At 48.4% G+C, this 15,294-nt stretch overlaps 1 protein-coding gene across 3 annotated transcripts in view; it reads left to right on the top strand.

Annotated features, from left to right (window-relative positions):
• The first annotated feature begins 647 nt into the window (after nucleotides 1-647).
• AP1S1 (adaptor related protein complex 1 subunit sigma 1) overlaps nucleotides 648-15,294 on the top strand; it is a 30,405-nt gene continuing 15,758 nt past the window's right edge. For 2 of the 3 annotated variants that reach the window (XR_010180441.1, XM_063930939.1), the window contains exon 1: nucleotides 657-853. Coding sequence is in view for 2 of the 3 variants with exons in the window: in XM_063930939.1 (XP_063787009.1) it covers nucleotides 851-853 (3 nt within the window). In the remaining variant the exon portion in view is untranslated. Of the gene's footprint in view, nucleotides 854-15,294 lie in introns of all 3 variants that reach the window. The other variant, XM_063930940.1, reaches the window with a different exon arrangement.

The raw sequence follows: 15,294 nt of genomic DNA, 5'->3' as shown, positions 1-15,294 counted from the left end.
TAGGCGTGCGCAGACACTTACAGGCGGGTGCCGCTCCGGACTTTCCCCCCTCCACGGCATTATAGTGTTCTCTCACCACCCCTGTCCTGGATATAGACTGCTCACCTGGGCGGCCCATAGACTGCTCACCTGGGCGGCCCAGGTAAGCAGTCTATATCCAGGACAGGGGAGGTGAGAGAACACTATAATGCCGTGGTGGAGGGGGGGGGGGGGGTGTCCGGAGCGGCACCCGCCTGTCAGTGTCTGCGCACGCCTATGTCTGTGCATTAGTGGCGGTCACCGTGATGCTCTCTGCATTAAATGCAGTCACTGTGATGTTCTCTACATGACCATGCATACAGTATGTAAATAAAGTTTGCGCAACGGGATATAATATTATTTCCCACAACTTTGTTCCTTGGTGGGGATTATGACCATCTGTCCAGTGTAACTGGGAATAACAACACTCAGGTGGGTGACCCCAGTATTTGGGATGTACCAGTAAATATTTAACACTGTCTGTCACCAAGGACAACCACATGCAGCTCTCTCAGTGAAGCCCGGGTTTGCTTCCAAGATCTCCCACCAACAAAATGGCGGCGCCCTGCCCTAGCCGCGTTCTCGTGTCGACGGCGGCGGCGCTTGGGCCGCCCGGGTCCCCGTACCTAACTCACCTTGTGGAGAAAGGGGCTGAGTCTGCGCAGGCGCACACGGGCACATCATCATCACCCCCCCTTCCTCCCTCCCCTCCGGGGTGAGGCCGGGGGAGGAGGCACCGGGTCCGGACACTGAGAACCACGAGAGGCCGGGGACCGAGGCCTGACAGCGGCTGGCAGCGCGGGGAGAGGCGGTCCTGAGAGCCGGCGGCAGGATGGTGAGAGCGTTGGGGGTAGGGGAGGGAGGTGAGCCGGGGCTAACCCGCCTGTGCCCTCTGTGTGCGGGGTGTACAGGTGGCATATGTTCGGCCAGGTGTGCTGGGAGGAGGGTCCAGTGCTACCTGTGGGGAAACTACCTATCCACACACTATGTATATATAGGTATATCATCTCTATCCAGATATATAGCTATGTATGTGTGTATGTATATGTGTATATATATATATATATATATATATATATATATATATATATATATACACACATTTTTATTTTATTTTTCTGCAAGCTGTGCTTCAAAGAAGTGGCTCCTCAACCCATGCCATATATATGTGAGTGTTCATGACCTGGTAAAGCTTGGTTTACAGCCGTATGCATCAGAGCAGGGTACCCGTTACTGGTTGCGGCAGGTTCAGTGGCGGGGCTGAAAGCAATGTTGATACAGGGCAGTAGGTCTCCACCCCTGCCCTCAGGTACCCCCAGCAGGTCATAATTTCTGAGGTTTCTTTAATCATTTACAGGTGTGTTTTTATCCCACCTGCTCAGACAGACAGAAATCCTGAAAACATGACCTGTTGTGGGGGTACTGGAGGATTGGAGTTGGGAACTACCGATACGGAGGAGGAAGTGCGCTGCTAAAATGGAACCCCCATTGTCAGAACCGTAGGACGTTGGGCCGGTTTGCCCTGCAGGAGGGGGTTTCTATAGTGGGTCTCAACTGATGCCTGGGTGATGGGGGTGACCAGCACGCTCTCCGGGGTCCCATAAATCCTGGTCAGATTTGGTGATGTAGAAGTCCAGGACATGGCGCCAGACCCATGGAATGATTGGACGCCCCTTCTACCCTGTAATGGAATCCTGGGACATAGGCTGCAGATGATCATGGACCTGGCCTTGTGAGGGAACGGCTGCAGGCAGGAACATGCACCCACCACTACCACATTGCTGCACCACCTTCCCAGTGGGAAACCTGCGCTCAGGGCTACAGGGGTACCTTATATTGGTGCCACACCTGCACTAGTCTGTCTGTGGAGGATTCATCTGACCATACCTCTGCAGTCCGTTGCCTGTGCCCTTTGCACCGTGCCACTCACCTATGTGCAGTGCTGGGGGGTGATGAGCAGCTGGGCCATGTAGTCCTTCTTTGCGGAACGCTCCTACTGTTTGATGAGTTAAGCGTCTTTCAACCACTGGGTATGAGTTGTACTATCTGTACCAGTTTTCCTCTCTTCATAGTAATGCACATGTACCACCGTCCTGGAGAATGCACCTGCGCCCGCTCTTGCCGCCTACTCTCCCTGTAGTTCCGTGCTGACGTCAACTGGGATACATTAAATGCCATATCAAGACACAAGCCACACCTGTTTGGAAGACTGTGCTTTCAATATACTTGCAGTCCCTCATTTACCTAGGTGTTCCCATTTTTTTATTAATTTACTGCATATTGATTTTCTTAGCTGCAGCAATAGATGCCTTGTGCGGAGTGATAAGGTAAATGTGCAAATTGCACCATCAGTGTCTTGTATTGGTGTTCATTGCTTGTTCCTCAGCAATTCACGTTTTCAGGACTACCTGTGGATCTTCTAAAATATCCCTATAATGCAGCTACAAGGTGGTTTGGAAAACCTGACCTGCTGGAGCACAGGGTTTGAGTCGTGCTGCTCTGTTGCACTGAACTCAAGTGACACTGGGAGGCCACTGGAGTAAACCAGCTTGAAATGACGTGTGCTTTAGCCGTTAGCGTGCCTTGGGAACCAATGTTCTAAAAGTCCAGGCTTTAAGGATATCCATGCTTAAGCAGTGATGACTTGCTTAGTTTGTACCTCAGTCAGTTTCATTATACCATCTGTTCACAAGCGTGGATATCCTTAAAGCTTGGAGTTTTGGGGTGCCTTGATGACGTTTGGGAAACCATGCATCAGAAGATATGTACACCCCCTTAAACTTTACTAAATGCCCTACGTGGATTTAAGAGTAGAGGTACAGTAAATGAATATAGTGGGTAAGAGTCCATAATTATACATTCCAATGTATATCGTGCTGACTATGAATTGGACAGTCATAGGACTCTTATATAGTATGATGTTCCACAAAGAAAGTACAGCAAAGGCCGGGTTCAAACTTTTAAGGAATCTTATTGGGGGAGGAAAAAGGGGAAAGTATATTTGTCAATCTTACGGGACATTTGCACTCGGGCTGAGTATCCTAACTCAAGGTGAAGTCCCTCCGATGTGACGAGCCGGTATATGATGACAACAGACCAGAACTGCTGATCCCAGTTGGATCATAAATTCATCTGGTTGAGATAGTAATCCTTAGGCTGGGCTTGCTTTGTAAAATATAGATGCCAGGTGTGTGCTCTAGTACAGGAGCTCTCTCTGTAATTCCTGTCGCGTGTGTGTGCACCAACAGTCACGTTTCTTCGCCCGTCGGGTGTTTGGTCTGAGCGACAACTGAGCCTCAAAGCTGGGTGCTTATAGTAATCCTTAGACTGGGCATGCTTTGTAAAATATAGATGCCAGGTGTGTGCACTAGCACAGGAGCTCTCTCTGTAATTCCTGTCGCGTGTGTGTGCACCAACAGTCCCGTTTCTTTACCTGGTCTGAGCGACAACTGAGCCTCAAAGCTGGGTGCTTATAGTAATCCTTAGACTGGGCATGCTTTGTAAAATATAGATGCCAGGTGTGTGCACTAGCACAGGAGCTCTCTCTGTAATTCCTGTCGCGCGTGTGTGCACCAACAGTCCTGTTTCTTCACCCGTCGGGTGTTTGTTCTGAGCGACAACTGAGCCTCATAGCTGGGTGCTTATAGTAATCCTTAGGCTGGGCATGCTTTGTAAAATATAGATGCCAGGTGTGTGCACTAGCACAGGAGCTCTCTCTGTAATTCATGTCGCGTGTGTGTGCACCAACAGTCCCGTTTCTTTACCTGGTCTGAGCGACAACTGAGCCTCATAGCTGGATGCTTTTATATATTGAGGCTCTGCCACATGATTGCCACATTACATAGTGCTCACTCTAGCACCCTGGACGTAATCAGTGAGGGGGGCTTATTTAAATTTTTAAGGGCAAAATTTTATACGCAGTGTATCGCTACAGTAGCTGTAAAATGTTCCCTCCTTTCTGATTAGGTGCAGGGTGCTAGATTGAGCACTAGATGCATTAACAAGCAAGTGTGTCCTCTAAGAGTCACAATGGGGTCAATTCTATTCGGCAACTAAAGAATAGCGCCGGGAATTAGCTCCCGACGCTATTCAATTCTGCTACTAGTTGCCCGCAATTGTCGGGAATTCTTCTCTCATCCCCGGGGGATGAAAGAAGAAACCCGACAAAAGTGCTGCCTCGCGGCCGGCGCGAGGCTGATTCTGTCGGGAATCAGCCTCGCGCCGGGTAGTTAAGTCGGAGAATGCCCGTTCTCCCGACAAAACTACCTGTTAAGTCGGCGAGAACGGGACATCGCCGACTTAACTTTAGCTGAATTGAATAGCGTCGGGAGCTAATTCCCGGCGCTATTCTTTAGTTGCCGAATAGAATTGACCCCATTGAATATGCGTATATATAGCAAAATGTTTGCAATATGTACATGTCCATATTGCAAACATTGGGTGCATGACTCAATTATCATAATCTGTCTCAAGGGCTGCTTAGAGGGAGATATACAAGAAGGTCAGTGTCTACACACACTTACACACAAAAACAGGCACTCGTCAAAAATAACTAGGGCAGTATCATTATTAGCCACAGTAAATTACCGTGGCTAATTACGTCCCTGGGGCTATTCAGTTATCCAGGCAAAACCAAATCCACAATAAGACGCCTGTTTTTCATCAATTGCTGCCGTGAAAACAAATAGGTCCGCCTCTTTCCGCAGATCCTGTATGTTTTCGCATGAAAACCAAAACCTTTTTGGACAGAAAAAACTGTGGCTAATTGGATTAGCCCTCCCAGAAAAAAAAAAAAAAAAAGTGAAAACCCTGTTTTTCATGTCCCAAAAATTTCCATGGCTAATTATTATTATTATTATTATTATTATTATTATTATTATTATTAACAACAGTTTCTTACATAGCACAGCAAATTCCGTTGCGCTTTACAACTAGACACAATTAGAAGACAAAACTGGGTAAAAACAAACAGTCATAGAGGTAGGAGGGCCCTGCTCGCAAGCTTACAATCTATGGGGAAATAGGCATTGATACACAAGGATAGGTGCTATCTATTGCATATTTGTCCACCAGATGTGGACTGTACTGTGGGGATATAATTGGATAGGAAAGCTATGAAGGTAATGTGAGCGGTTCTGGAATTTGATAAGCTTGCCTCAAGAGGTGAGTTTTCAGGGAACGCTTGCAGGTTTGGAGACTAGAGGAAAGTCTTATTGTGCATAGTAGGGCATTCCATAGAGTGGGTCTAGCCCGAAGAAAGTTCTTACTTTAATAATCTTCAGCTGCACCAAATCCAGCAGTCTTCTGCCACCTGAAACTTATTCCAGTGTCATCTGCTGATGTAACTATGTTTATTTACCCTGTACTTGTCCTATACTGTCATCAACTGTAAGTTGCTGTTTTCCTGTTTGATTATTTGTTTACGTACTCTGTAATTGGGCGCTGCGGAACCCTTGTGGCGCCATATAAATAAAGGATGATAATAATAATAATTGTGCATGGGAGCAAGTAATGAGTGTGGATGCGAGACACAGATCTTGTGAAGAGCGAAGGGGCTGGGTTGGGAATTGGATACCCCTCTAAGTCCTGGTGCCAAAATTGCAAGAAAAACTACCAACAGGTGGAATCGGGCGCAACCAAGGACTATGTTTCTGATATAGAAAAAGCTGCTGCCTAAAATAGGTTAGTCAAACCTAGGTACCATGTAAAAAAAAAGAAAGAAAATTGAGGCAGCGCTAAACTAAAAAGCAGATGGATTGTCAAAAATAAAACAATTTTATTCTAAAATATTAAACTACATAAATATAGAGTCAATATTGCTTATAGTCACCATGGATGATCATAAATCCTGCCTGTTCCTATGACTGTCCGGGACTCGTGACATGTCACACGTGAACCACTGGTACTTGGTAGGACTGACAGCACAGTATTGGGAGAGGTTTGTTCATACACTGGCACCGTTGGAGGAATAGTAGTCCCACAGGCAAAGGTGTTTTAGATGTAGGGTCCTCACCAGAGCTATGGTGTCTTTAAGGTGTAGTTCAATCCCTTGTAAGAAATCCAGTGAAAATTGAAGAAGTCCGGTTATGGTTCAGGCAAGGATTAGATCCATCCAATGTAGTATGGGTGACTAGGAAGCACACGAACGCGTTTCGCAACTTAGACCTGCTGCTTTTTCAAAGGTCCTTTGAAAAATCAGCAGGCCTAAGCTGCGAAATGCGTTATTGTGCTTCCTAGTCACCCATACTACATTGGATGGATCTAAGGACCTTTTCCCGCTGGCCAGTTCTCCTCTTCTAGTTCTGTAAAAAGGAAGACGCCACTCTGGGACAGTTGCAGTAAACCAAGTGTGTTCATTGTGCAAACTAGCAACGTTTCGGATCAATAGGATTCTCTGTCAGGCTAAGCTTGGGTTACGGCAGCTGATCCAGAGTGCTGTCTTTCTGCATACCCTATACTGTATATATAGTGACCACTGTAGTAACGTTTGTGTTACAGTGCTGACATTTCAAGTCCTATTACACGGACTTGGCGGGTGGCACGGACATTAGAGCTTGCACAACTCTGCTTACACCTGTACCTGTTGTGTTACCCCGTTTGGGCCGATAACTCTTTGTATATGAACTGTCTGACTGAATATTATTAAGTACTGTGACCGAGAGAGAGACTGGGCGCCCTGTCAGAGGTGCAGGGTGACAGCCTGTATTGATGGCCTGCAGAGGCAACAGGCTGTGTCTCTGTAACCTTACGACAGGAGAGTTCTTCTGCTAAGACGGGTGGCACTCGGTGGTGGTTTGTGTCACACATGTCCTGGGATACGGGCAAAGCACACTAAAACTGTATACAGTGACAGCCGCGTTCTTCAGATGTCTGATCTCTTGCTTCTTCGTTTTCGTTTCATTAATGTAATGGGGATTTTGGAGACAATTGTCCTTGGTTATCTTTTCATACAAGTGTCCTCTCCATTGGCTTCCCAGAATTCCTTGCATCTTCCTTTTTCTCTGCTGCGCTTAATTCAGTTTACATTGGATATATAAACACTCCGGACAAAGTAATATGGAATGTGGAGAGACAAGTGATCTTGTAGATTGTAAGCTCACAAGAGCAGGGACTTCTTTCCTCATGTGCCTATCCTTTTCTTACTTGCACTATCTTATACTCCATACTCCCTTTGATGGCACCTAACCCCTGGTTTTCTGTACCTGTCCTATATTGTCTTGAACTCAATTGATTATGTACTGTGTAATGGGCGCTGCGGATCCTTTGTGGCGCCATATAAAGGATAATAATAAGTTCAACGACGCGTTACGTGAACATGCGTGTAGATGGGGACACTAAAACTATTGGATGATCATTGTGAATGTCTTGAGGTACTGATACAATGCTAATTTGTTGAAAGATTGTTTCTTTTACAGGTGGAACCATGGGTCGTAGATGTGACGCGACTGAGTGGCAAAAGGGAGCCATTGTTTTTGGCCGAGGTCATAGCCTGGAGAAGGTGGCAACGTTTGTTGGTGTGCCATCAGAGACAGTGAGTAGTGTCCATCTATAGTGGAAGAAGCATGGACACCAAGAATCTCCACATCACTTGTACGACCCATGGTTCCACCTGAAAAAGAAACTATCTCAACAAATTCTTATCGTACTAATACCTCAGATTTCTCATACGTCCTAGGGGATGCTGGGGTCACATCAAGAACCATGGGGTATAGACGGGATCCACAGGAGACATGGGCACTTTAAGACTTTCAAAGGGGTGTGAACTGGCTCCTCCCTCTATGCCCCTCCTCCAGACTCCAGTTTAGAATCTGTGCCCAGGCAGACTGGATGCACACTGAGGAGCTCTACCGAGTTTCTCTGAAAAAACTTTAAGTTAGGTTTTTTATTTTCAGGTAGCACTGCTGGCAACAGTCTCCCTGCCTCGTGGGACTTAGGGGAGAGAAGTCAGACCTACTTCTGTGACTTTCAAGGCTCTGCTTCTTTGGCTCCAGGACACCATTAGCTCCTGGGATTTGGAACACTAGGTACACCTAGGGGTTCACTCCCAGAGCCTGCCGTCACCCCCCTTGCAGAGCCAGAAGTCAGTAGACGGGTGAGTAGAAGATCATCAGAAGACTTCAGTGACGGCTTTGAGGTACCGAACAGCGGCCGCGCTGCGCGCCATGCTCCCACACACAACAGCACTGCAGGGTGCAGGGGGGGGCGCCCTGGGCAGCATATAAACCTCATTTATCTATCTGGCAACAGCGGACAAGGTGCCTGGGCACTGTCCGGACCCCCGCCAGTGTCAAAAAGTTTAAAAATGAGCGGGTCTGAAGCGTGCCAGTAAGGGGGCGGGGCTTAGCCCTCACAGCACACCGCCCGGCACCATTTTTCTTTACATGGCTGCAGAGACGCTGCTCCTTCCTCACACTGCTGTAACAAGTAACGGGGTGGAAAACGGGGGGGGGGGGGGGGGGGGGGGAGGAATTGGGACAGCGATTTTGGTGCATTATACTAGTTTCTAAAAGCGCTGCAGGTCTGGGACATTATCTGTAGTGCTCAGACCGGGTTTTGGGCGCTGGGGTGTGAGCTGGCTATATCTCCCTCTGTCTTTCTGACAGGTTTTGCTGTAGGTCTGTCCCCTATAGACCCAGTGTATCTGCGTGTGGTGGGTGCACGTGTCGGCATGTCTGAGGCGGAGTGCTCCTCCCAGGAGGTGACTGTGTTGGGGACACATAAGGCTGTGGAAGTGACCCTGTCGTCACCGCCGACACCGGATTGGGTGAATGTTTTGAGTGCTTTGAATGCAAATGTGGCTCTGATTAATAAAAGATTGGATAAATCTGAGTCTCAGAACCAGGCTTGGAAGAAATCCGTAGAGGATGTGGTGTTTCAAGTCCAGACCCCTTCGGGGTCACAAAAACGTTCATTTGCCCAGCTGGCAGACACTGATACCGACACGGACACTGACTCAAGTGTCGACTATAGTGATGCCTGATTAGATCCAAAACTGGCAAAGAGCATTCAGTACATGATTGTGGCTATAAAAGATGTATTACATATCACTGAGGACCCTACTGTTCCTGATTCTAGGATCTGTATGTATAAAGGGAAGAAACCTAAGGTAACGTTTCCTCCCTCTCATGAACTGAACGCACTTTGTGAAAAGGCTTGGGAAAATCCTGACAAAAAGTTTCAGATTCCCAAAAGGATTGTAGTGGCATATCCGTTTCCCTCTGGGGATAGGGAAATATGGGAGTCACCCCCCATTGTGGACAAAGCTTTATCACGGCTGTCCAAAAAGGTGGCTCTTCCGTCCCCTGACATGGCAGCCCTAAAGGATCCTGCGGATCGTAGGCAGGAAAATACATTGAAATCCATTTATATTTCCACGGGTACGCTACTCAGACCAGCCATTGCATCTGCATGGGGGAGTAGTGCTATCGAAAAATGGGCAGATAACCTGTCATCTGAATTGGATATCCTGGATAGGGATAACATTCTTCTGATGCTAGGTCATATCAGGGACGCTGCGGTCTACAGCTGCGAGAGATTTTGGCCTCTTGGGTTCACGTGCCAATGCCATGGCAGTCACAGCTAGGAGAGCATTGTGTATTCATCAATGGAATGCTGATGCTGACTCCAAAAAAGCTATGGAGTCTCTACCGTATAAAGGTGGTGTATTGTTTGGTGACGGCCTCGCTGAGTTGGTATCTACGGCTACCGCGGGTAAGTCATCATTTTTACCTTATGTGCCTGCACCAAAAAAGAAAGCACACCAGTATCAGATCAGTCCTTTCGGCCCTATAAATACAAAAAAGGCCGAGGGTCTTCCTTTCTTGCTACTAGAGGAAAGGGAAAGGGTAAGCGATCACCGGTCGTGGCCGGTTCCCAGGAGCAGAAGTCCTCCCCGGCTTCTGCCAAGTCCACCGCATGGCGCTGGGGCTCCTCTGCAGGAGTCCGCACCAGTGGGGGCACGTCTCAGGCTCTTCAGTCAGTTCTGGGCTCGTTCGGGCCTAGACCCATGGGTACAAACTGGAGTTTCAAGACGTCCCCCCTCACCGATTTTTCAAATCAGTCTCCACAGCTTCTCTTCCAGACAGGGACGTGGAATGCGCCGCGATACAAAAATTGTCACAATCAAGTCATTGTCAGGGTTCCCCCGTCACAACAGGGAGAAGGCTTTTATTCGAGCCTGTTTGTGGTTCCGAAGCCAGATGGCTCAGTCAGACCAATCCTGAACCTCAGATCCCTCAATTTCTACCTAAAAAAATTCAAATTCAAGATGGAATCTCTCCAGGCTGTGATCTCCAGTCTGGAGGAGGGGGATTTTATGGTGTCGGTAGACATAAAGGATGCCTACTTACATATTCCCATTTATCCTCCACATCAGGCTTACCTGAGGTTTGCAGTTCAGGATTGTCATTACCAATTTCAGACGTTGCCGTTTGGTCTGTCCACGGCTCCGAGGGTTTTCACCAAAGTAATGGCCGAAATGATGGTTCTCCTGCGCAAACAAGGAGTCACAATTATCCCGTACTTGGACGATCTCCTGATAAAGGTGAGATCCAGGGACCAATTACTGCAGAACATTACGCTCTCCCTAACAATTCTGCAGCAACATGGTTGGCTCCTAAACTTGCCAAAATCGCAGTTGGTCCCGACGAGACAGCTGTCATTTTTGGGAATGATTCTGGACACAGAATTACAGAGAGTTTTTCTTCCAGTGGAAAAGGCTCTAGAAATTCAGAACCTGGTCAAGCAAATTCTGAAACCAGCAAGGGTATCGATCCATCAATGCACTCGGTTGCTGGGGAAGAATGTGGTGGCTTACGAGACCATTCAGTTTGGCAGATTCCATGCCAGAGTGTTTCAGTGGGACCTATTGGACAAGTGGTCCGGGTCCCATCTGCACATGCACCGAAGGATAACCCTGGCCTCCAAGACCAGAATCTCACTCCTGTGGTGGCTACACAGCTCTCACCTGGAGGGACGCAGGTTCGGGGTCCAGGACTGGATTGTAGTGACCACGGATGCGAGTCTCCGAGGCTGGGGAGCAGTCACGCAGGGGGAAAACTTCCAGGGAAAATGGTCAAGCCAGGAAATGTCTACACATAAACGTGCTGGAGTTAAGGGCCATTCACAATGGCCTTCTGCAAGCGGAACATTTTCTTCGCAATCTGCCCGTCTTAATTCAGTCGGACAACATAACCGCAGTAGCGTACATAAACCGTCAAGGCGGAACAAAAAGCAGAGTGGCAATGGCAGAGGCCACAAAGGTGCTCCGTTGGGCGGAAAGGCATGCAAGCGCTCTATCAGTGATCTTCATTCCAGGAGTAGACAACTGGGAAGCAGACTTCCTCAGCAGGCATGATCTCCATCCAGGAGAGTGGGGTCTTCATCAAGAGGTCTTTGCAGAAGTGACAAGTCTTTGGGGAATTCCTCAAATAGACATGATGGCATCTCGCCTCAACAAGAAACTTCAGAGATATTTCTCTAACGTCCTAGTGGATGCTGGGGACTCCGTCAGGACCATGGGGATAGCGGGCTCCGCAGGAGACAGGGCACATCTAAAAAGCCTTTTAGGTCACATGGTGTGTACTGGCTCCTCCCCCTATGACCCTCCTCCAAGCCTCAGTTAGGTTTTTGTGCCCGTCCGAGAGGGTGCAATCTAGGTGGCTCTCTTAAAGAGCTAGTTAGAAAAGTTTTTTTTTAGGTTTCTAATCAGTGTCTCCTGCTGGCGACAGGAGCACTGCAACGAGGGACTTAGGGGAGAGACTTGCAACTCACCTGCCTGCAGGAGGATTGAAGTCTTAGGCTACTGGACACTGAGCTCCAGAGGGAGTCGGAACACAGGTCAGCCTGGGGTTCGTCCCGGAGCCGCGCCGCCGATCCCCCTTACAGACGCTGAAGAACGGCAGAACGGAGGTCCGGAAACAGGCGGCAGAAGACTTCAGTCTTCATAGAGGTAGCGCACAGCACTGCAGCTGTGCGCCATTGTTGCTACACGGCTCACGGATCTCGGTCACGGAGGGTGCAGGGCGCTGCTGGGGGCGCCCTGGGCAGCAATATAGAGTACCTTAGAGGCAAATAAATACATCACATATAGCCATTAAGGCTATATGTATGTATTTAACCCAGGCCAGTTTATTAGAAAAACCGGGAGAAAAGCCCGCCAAAAAAGGGGCGGAGCTTATTCTCCTCAGCACTCGGCGCCATTTTCCTGCACGGCTCCGCTGGTGAGGAAGGCTCCCACGACTCTCCCCTGCACTGCACTACAGAAACAGGGTAACAAAGAGAGGGGGGGCATAAATTGGCGATATAATTATATATTGAGAGCGCATATATAGAAACAACACCTTCTAGGGTTGTTATATACAGTATAGCGCTTTTGGTGTGTGCTGGCAAACTCTCCCTCTGTCTCCCCAAAGGGCTAGGAGGGTCCTGTCTTCAATAGAGCATTCACTGTGTGGCTGCTGTGTGTGTCGGTACGTGTGTGTCGACATGTATGAGGACGAAGTTGGTGTGGAGGCAGAGCAATTGCCGATGATGGTAATGTCACCCCCTAGGGAGTCGACACCGGAATGGATGGCTTTGGTTATGGAACAAAAGTCAGTTGACGAAATGAGACGCCCGGCAAACCAGTTAGTACCGGTTCAGGCATCTCAGACACCGTCAGGGGCTGTAAAACGTCCCTTACCTCAGTCAGTCGACACGGGTACCGACACAGATGAATCTAGTGTCGACGGTGAGGAAGTAAACGTATTTTCCAATAGGGCCACACGTTATATGATCACGGCAATGAAGGAGGCTTTGCAGCTCTCTGATACTACTGGTACCTCAAAAAGGGGTATTATGTGGGGGGTTAAAAAACTGCCTGTATTTTTCCCAGAATCAGAGGAATTGAATGATGTGTGTGATGAAGCGTGGGTTACCCCCGATAGAAAATTGCCAATTTCAAAGAAGTTATTGGCATTATACCCTTTCCCACCAGAGGTTAGGGCGCGCTGGGAAACACCCCCTAGGGTGGATAAGGCGCTCACACGTTTATCAAAGCAAGTGGCGTTGCCGTCTCCTGATACGGCCGCCCTCAAGGATCCAGCAGATAGGAGGCTGGAAACTACACTGAAGAGTATATACACGCATACTGGTGTTATACTGCGACCGGCAATAGCCTCAGCCTGGATGTGCAGTGCTGGGGTAGTGTGGTTGGATTCTCTGACTGAAAATATTGATACCCTGGATAGGGACAGTATTTTATTGACTCTAGAGCAATTAAAGGATGCTTTTCTTTATATGCGAGATGCTCAGAGAGATGTTTGTACTCTAGCATCAAGAGTAAGCGCAATGTCCATATCTGCCAGAAGAAGTTTATGGACGCGACAGTGGTCTGGTGATGCGGATTCCAAGAGGCATATGGAAGTATTGCCATACAAGGGAGAGGAATTGTTTGGGGTCGGTCTTTCGGACTTGGTGGCCACGGCAACTGCCGGCAAATCCACTTTTTTACCTCAGACTCCTTCCCAACAGAAAAAGACACCGTCTTTTCAGCCGCAGTCCTTTCGCTCCTATAAAAAGCGACCAAAAGGACAGTCTTATCTGCCGCGAGGCAGAGGAAAGGGTAAGAAAGGGCAGCAAGCAGCCCCTACCCAGGAACAGAAGCCCGCCCCGGTTTCTACAAAGCCATCAGCATGACGCTGGGGCTGTACAAGTGGACTTAGGAACGGTGGGGGGTCGGCTCAAAAATTTCAGCAATCAATGGGATCACTCACAAGTAGACCCGTGGGTCCTGCAGATAATATCTCAGGGGTACATGCTGGAGTTCGAAAGGTCTCCTCCTCGCCGGTTCCTAAAGTCTGCTTTACCAACGTCTCCCTCAGAAAGGACGTTGGTTTTGGAAGCCATTCACAAGCTGTATTCTCAGCAGGTGATAGTCAAGGTACCCCTCCTACAACAGGGAAAGGGGTATTATTCCACACTATTTGTGGTACCGAAACCGGACGGTTCGGTAAGACCTATTCTAAATCTGAAATCCTTGAACCTGTATATACAGAAATTCAAGTTCAAGATGGAGTCACTCAGAGCAGTGATAGCAAACCTGGAAGAGGGGGACTTCATGGTGTCCTTGGACATAAAAGATGCTTATCTACATGTCCCAATTTACCCTTCACACCAAGGGTATCTCAGGTTCGTGATACAAGACTGTCATTATCAGTTTCAAACGCTGCCGTTTGGTTTGTCCACGGCTCCTCGGGTCTTTACCAAGGTAATGACCGAAATGATGGTTCTTCTACGAAGAAAAGGCGTATTAATTATCCCGTACTTGGACGATCTCCTAATAAGGGCAAAGTCCAGAGAACAGCTGGAAGCCAGTGTGGCACTATCACAAGTAGTGCTTCGGCAACATGGGTGGATTCTAAATCTTCCAAAATCTCAATTGACTCCGACAACACATCTGTTGTTTTTGGGCATGATTCTGGACACGGTTCAGAAAAAGGTATTTCTCCCAGAGGAGAAGGCAAAGGAGCTATCCGAACTTGTCAGGAACCTCCTAAAACCAGGAACTGTGTCAGTACATCAATGCACGAGAGTCCTGGGAAAAATGGTGGCTTCGTACGAAGCGATTCCTTTCGGCAGATTCCATGCACGGACATTCCAGTGGGATCTACTGGACAAATGGTCCGGATCGCATCTGCACATGCATCAGAGGATAACATTGTCACCAAGAACAAGATTGTCTCTCCTGTGGTGGTTACAGACGGCCCATCTGTTAGTGGGCCGCAGATTCGGCATACAGGACTGGGTCCTGGTGACTACGGATGCCAGCCTACGAGGTTGGGGAGCAGTCACAAAGGGAAGAAACTTCCAGGGTGTGTGGTCAAACCTGGAAAAGTCTCTTCACATAAATATACTGGAGCTAAGAGCGATATACAATGCCCTAAGCCAAGCAAGACCTCTGCTTCAGGATCAGCCGGTGCTGATCCAGTCCGACAACATCACGGCAGTCGCCCACGTCAACCGACAAGGCGGCACGAGAAGCAGAAGTGCAATGACGGAAACTGCACGGATTCTGCGCTGGGCGGAGAATCATGTCGTAGCACTGTCAGCAGTGTTCATCCCGGGAGTGGACAACTGGGAAGCAGACTTCCTCAGCAGACACGACCTTCACCCGGGAGAGTGGGGACTTCATCCAGAAGTTTTCAACATGATGGTGAACCGTTGGGAAAAACCAAAGGTGGACATGATGGCGTCTCGCCTCAACAAAAAGTTGGACAGGTATTGCGCCAGGTCAAG

Source organism: Pseudophryne corroboree, chromosome 6 (genome assembly GCF_028390025.1).
Source record: "Pseudophryne corroboree isolate aPseCor3 chromosome 6, aPseCor3.hap2, whole genome shotgun sequence".
Lineage (NCBI taxonomy): Eukaryota > Metazoa > Chordata > Amphibia > Anura > Myobatrachidae > Pseudophryne > Pseudophryne corroboree.
Note: the sequence above shows the minus strand (reverse complement) of the source record. Positions and strands in the feature narration are given on the sequence as shown.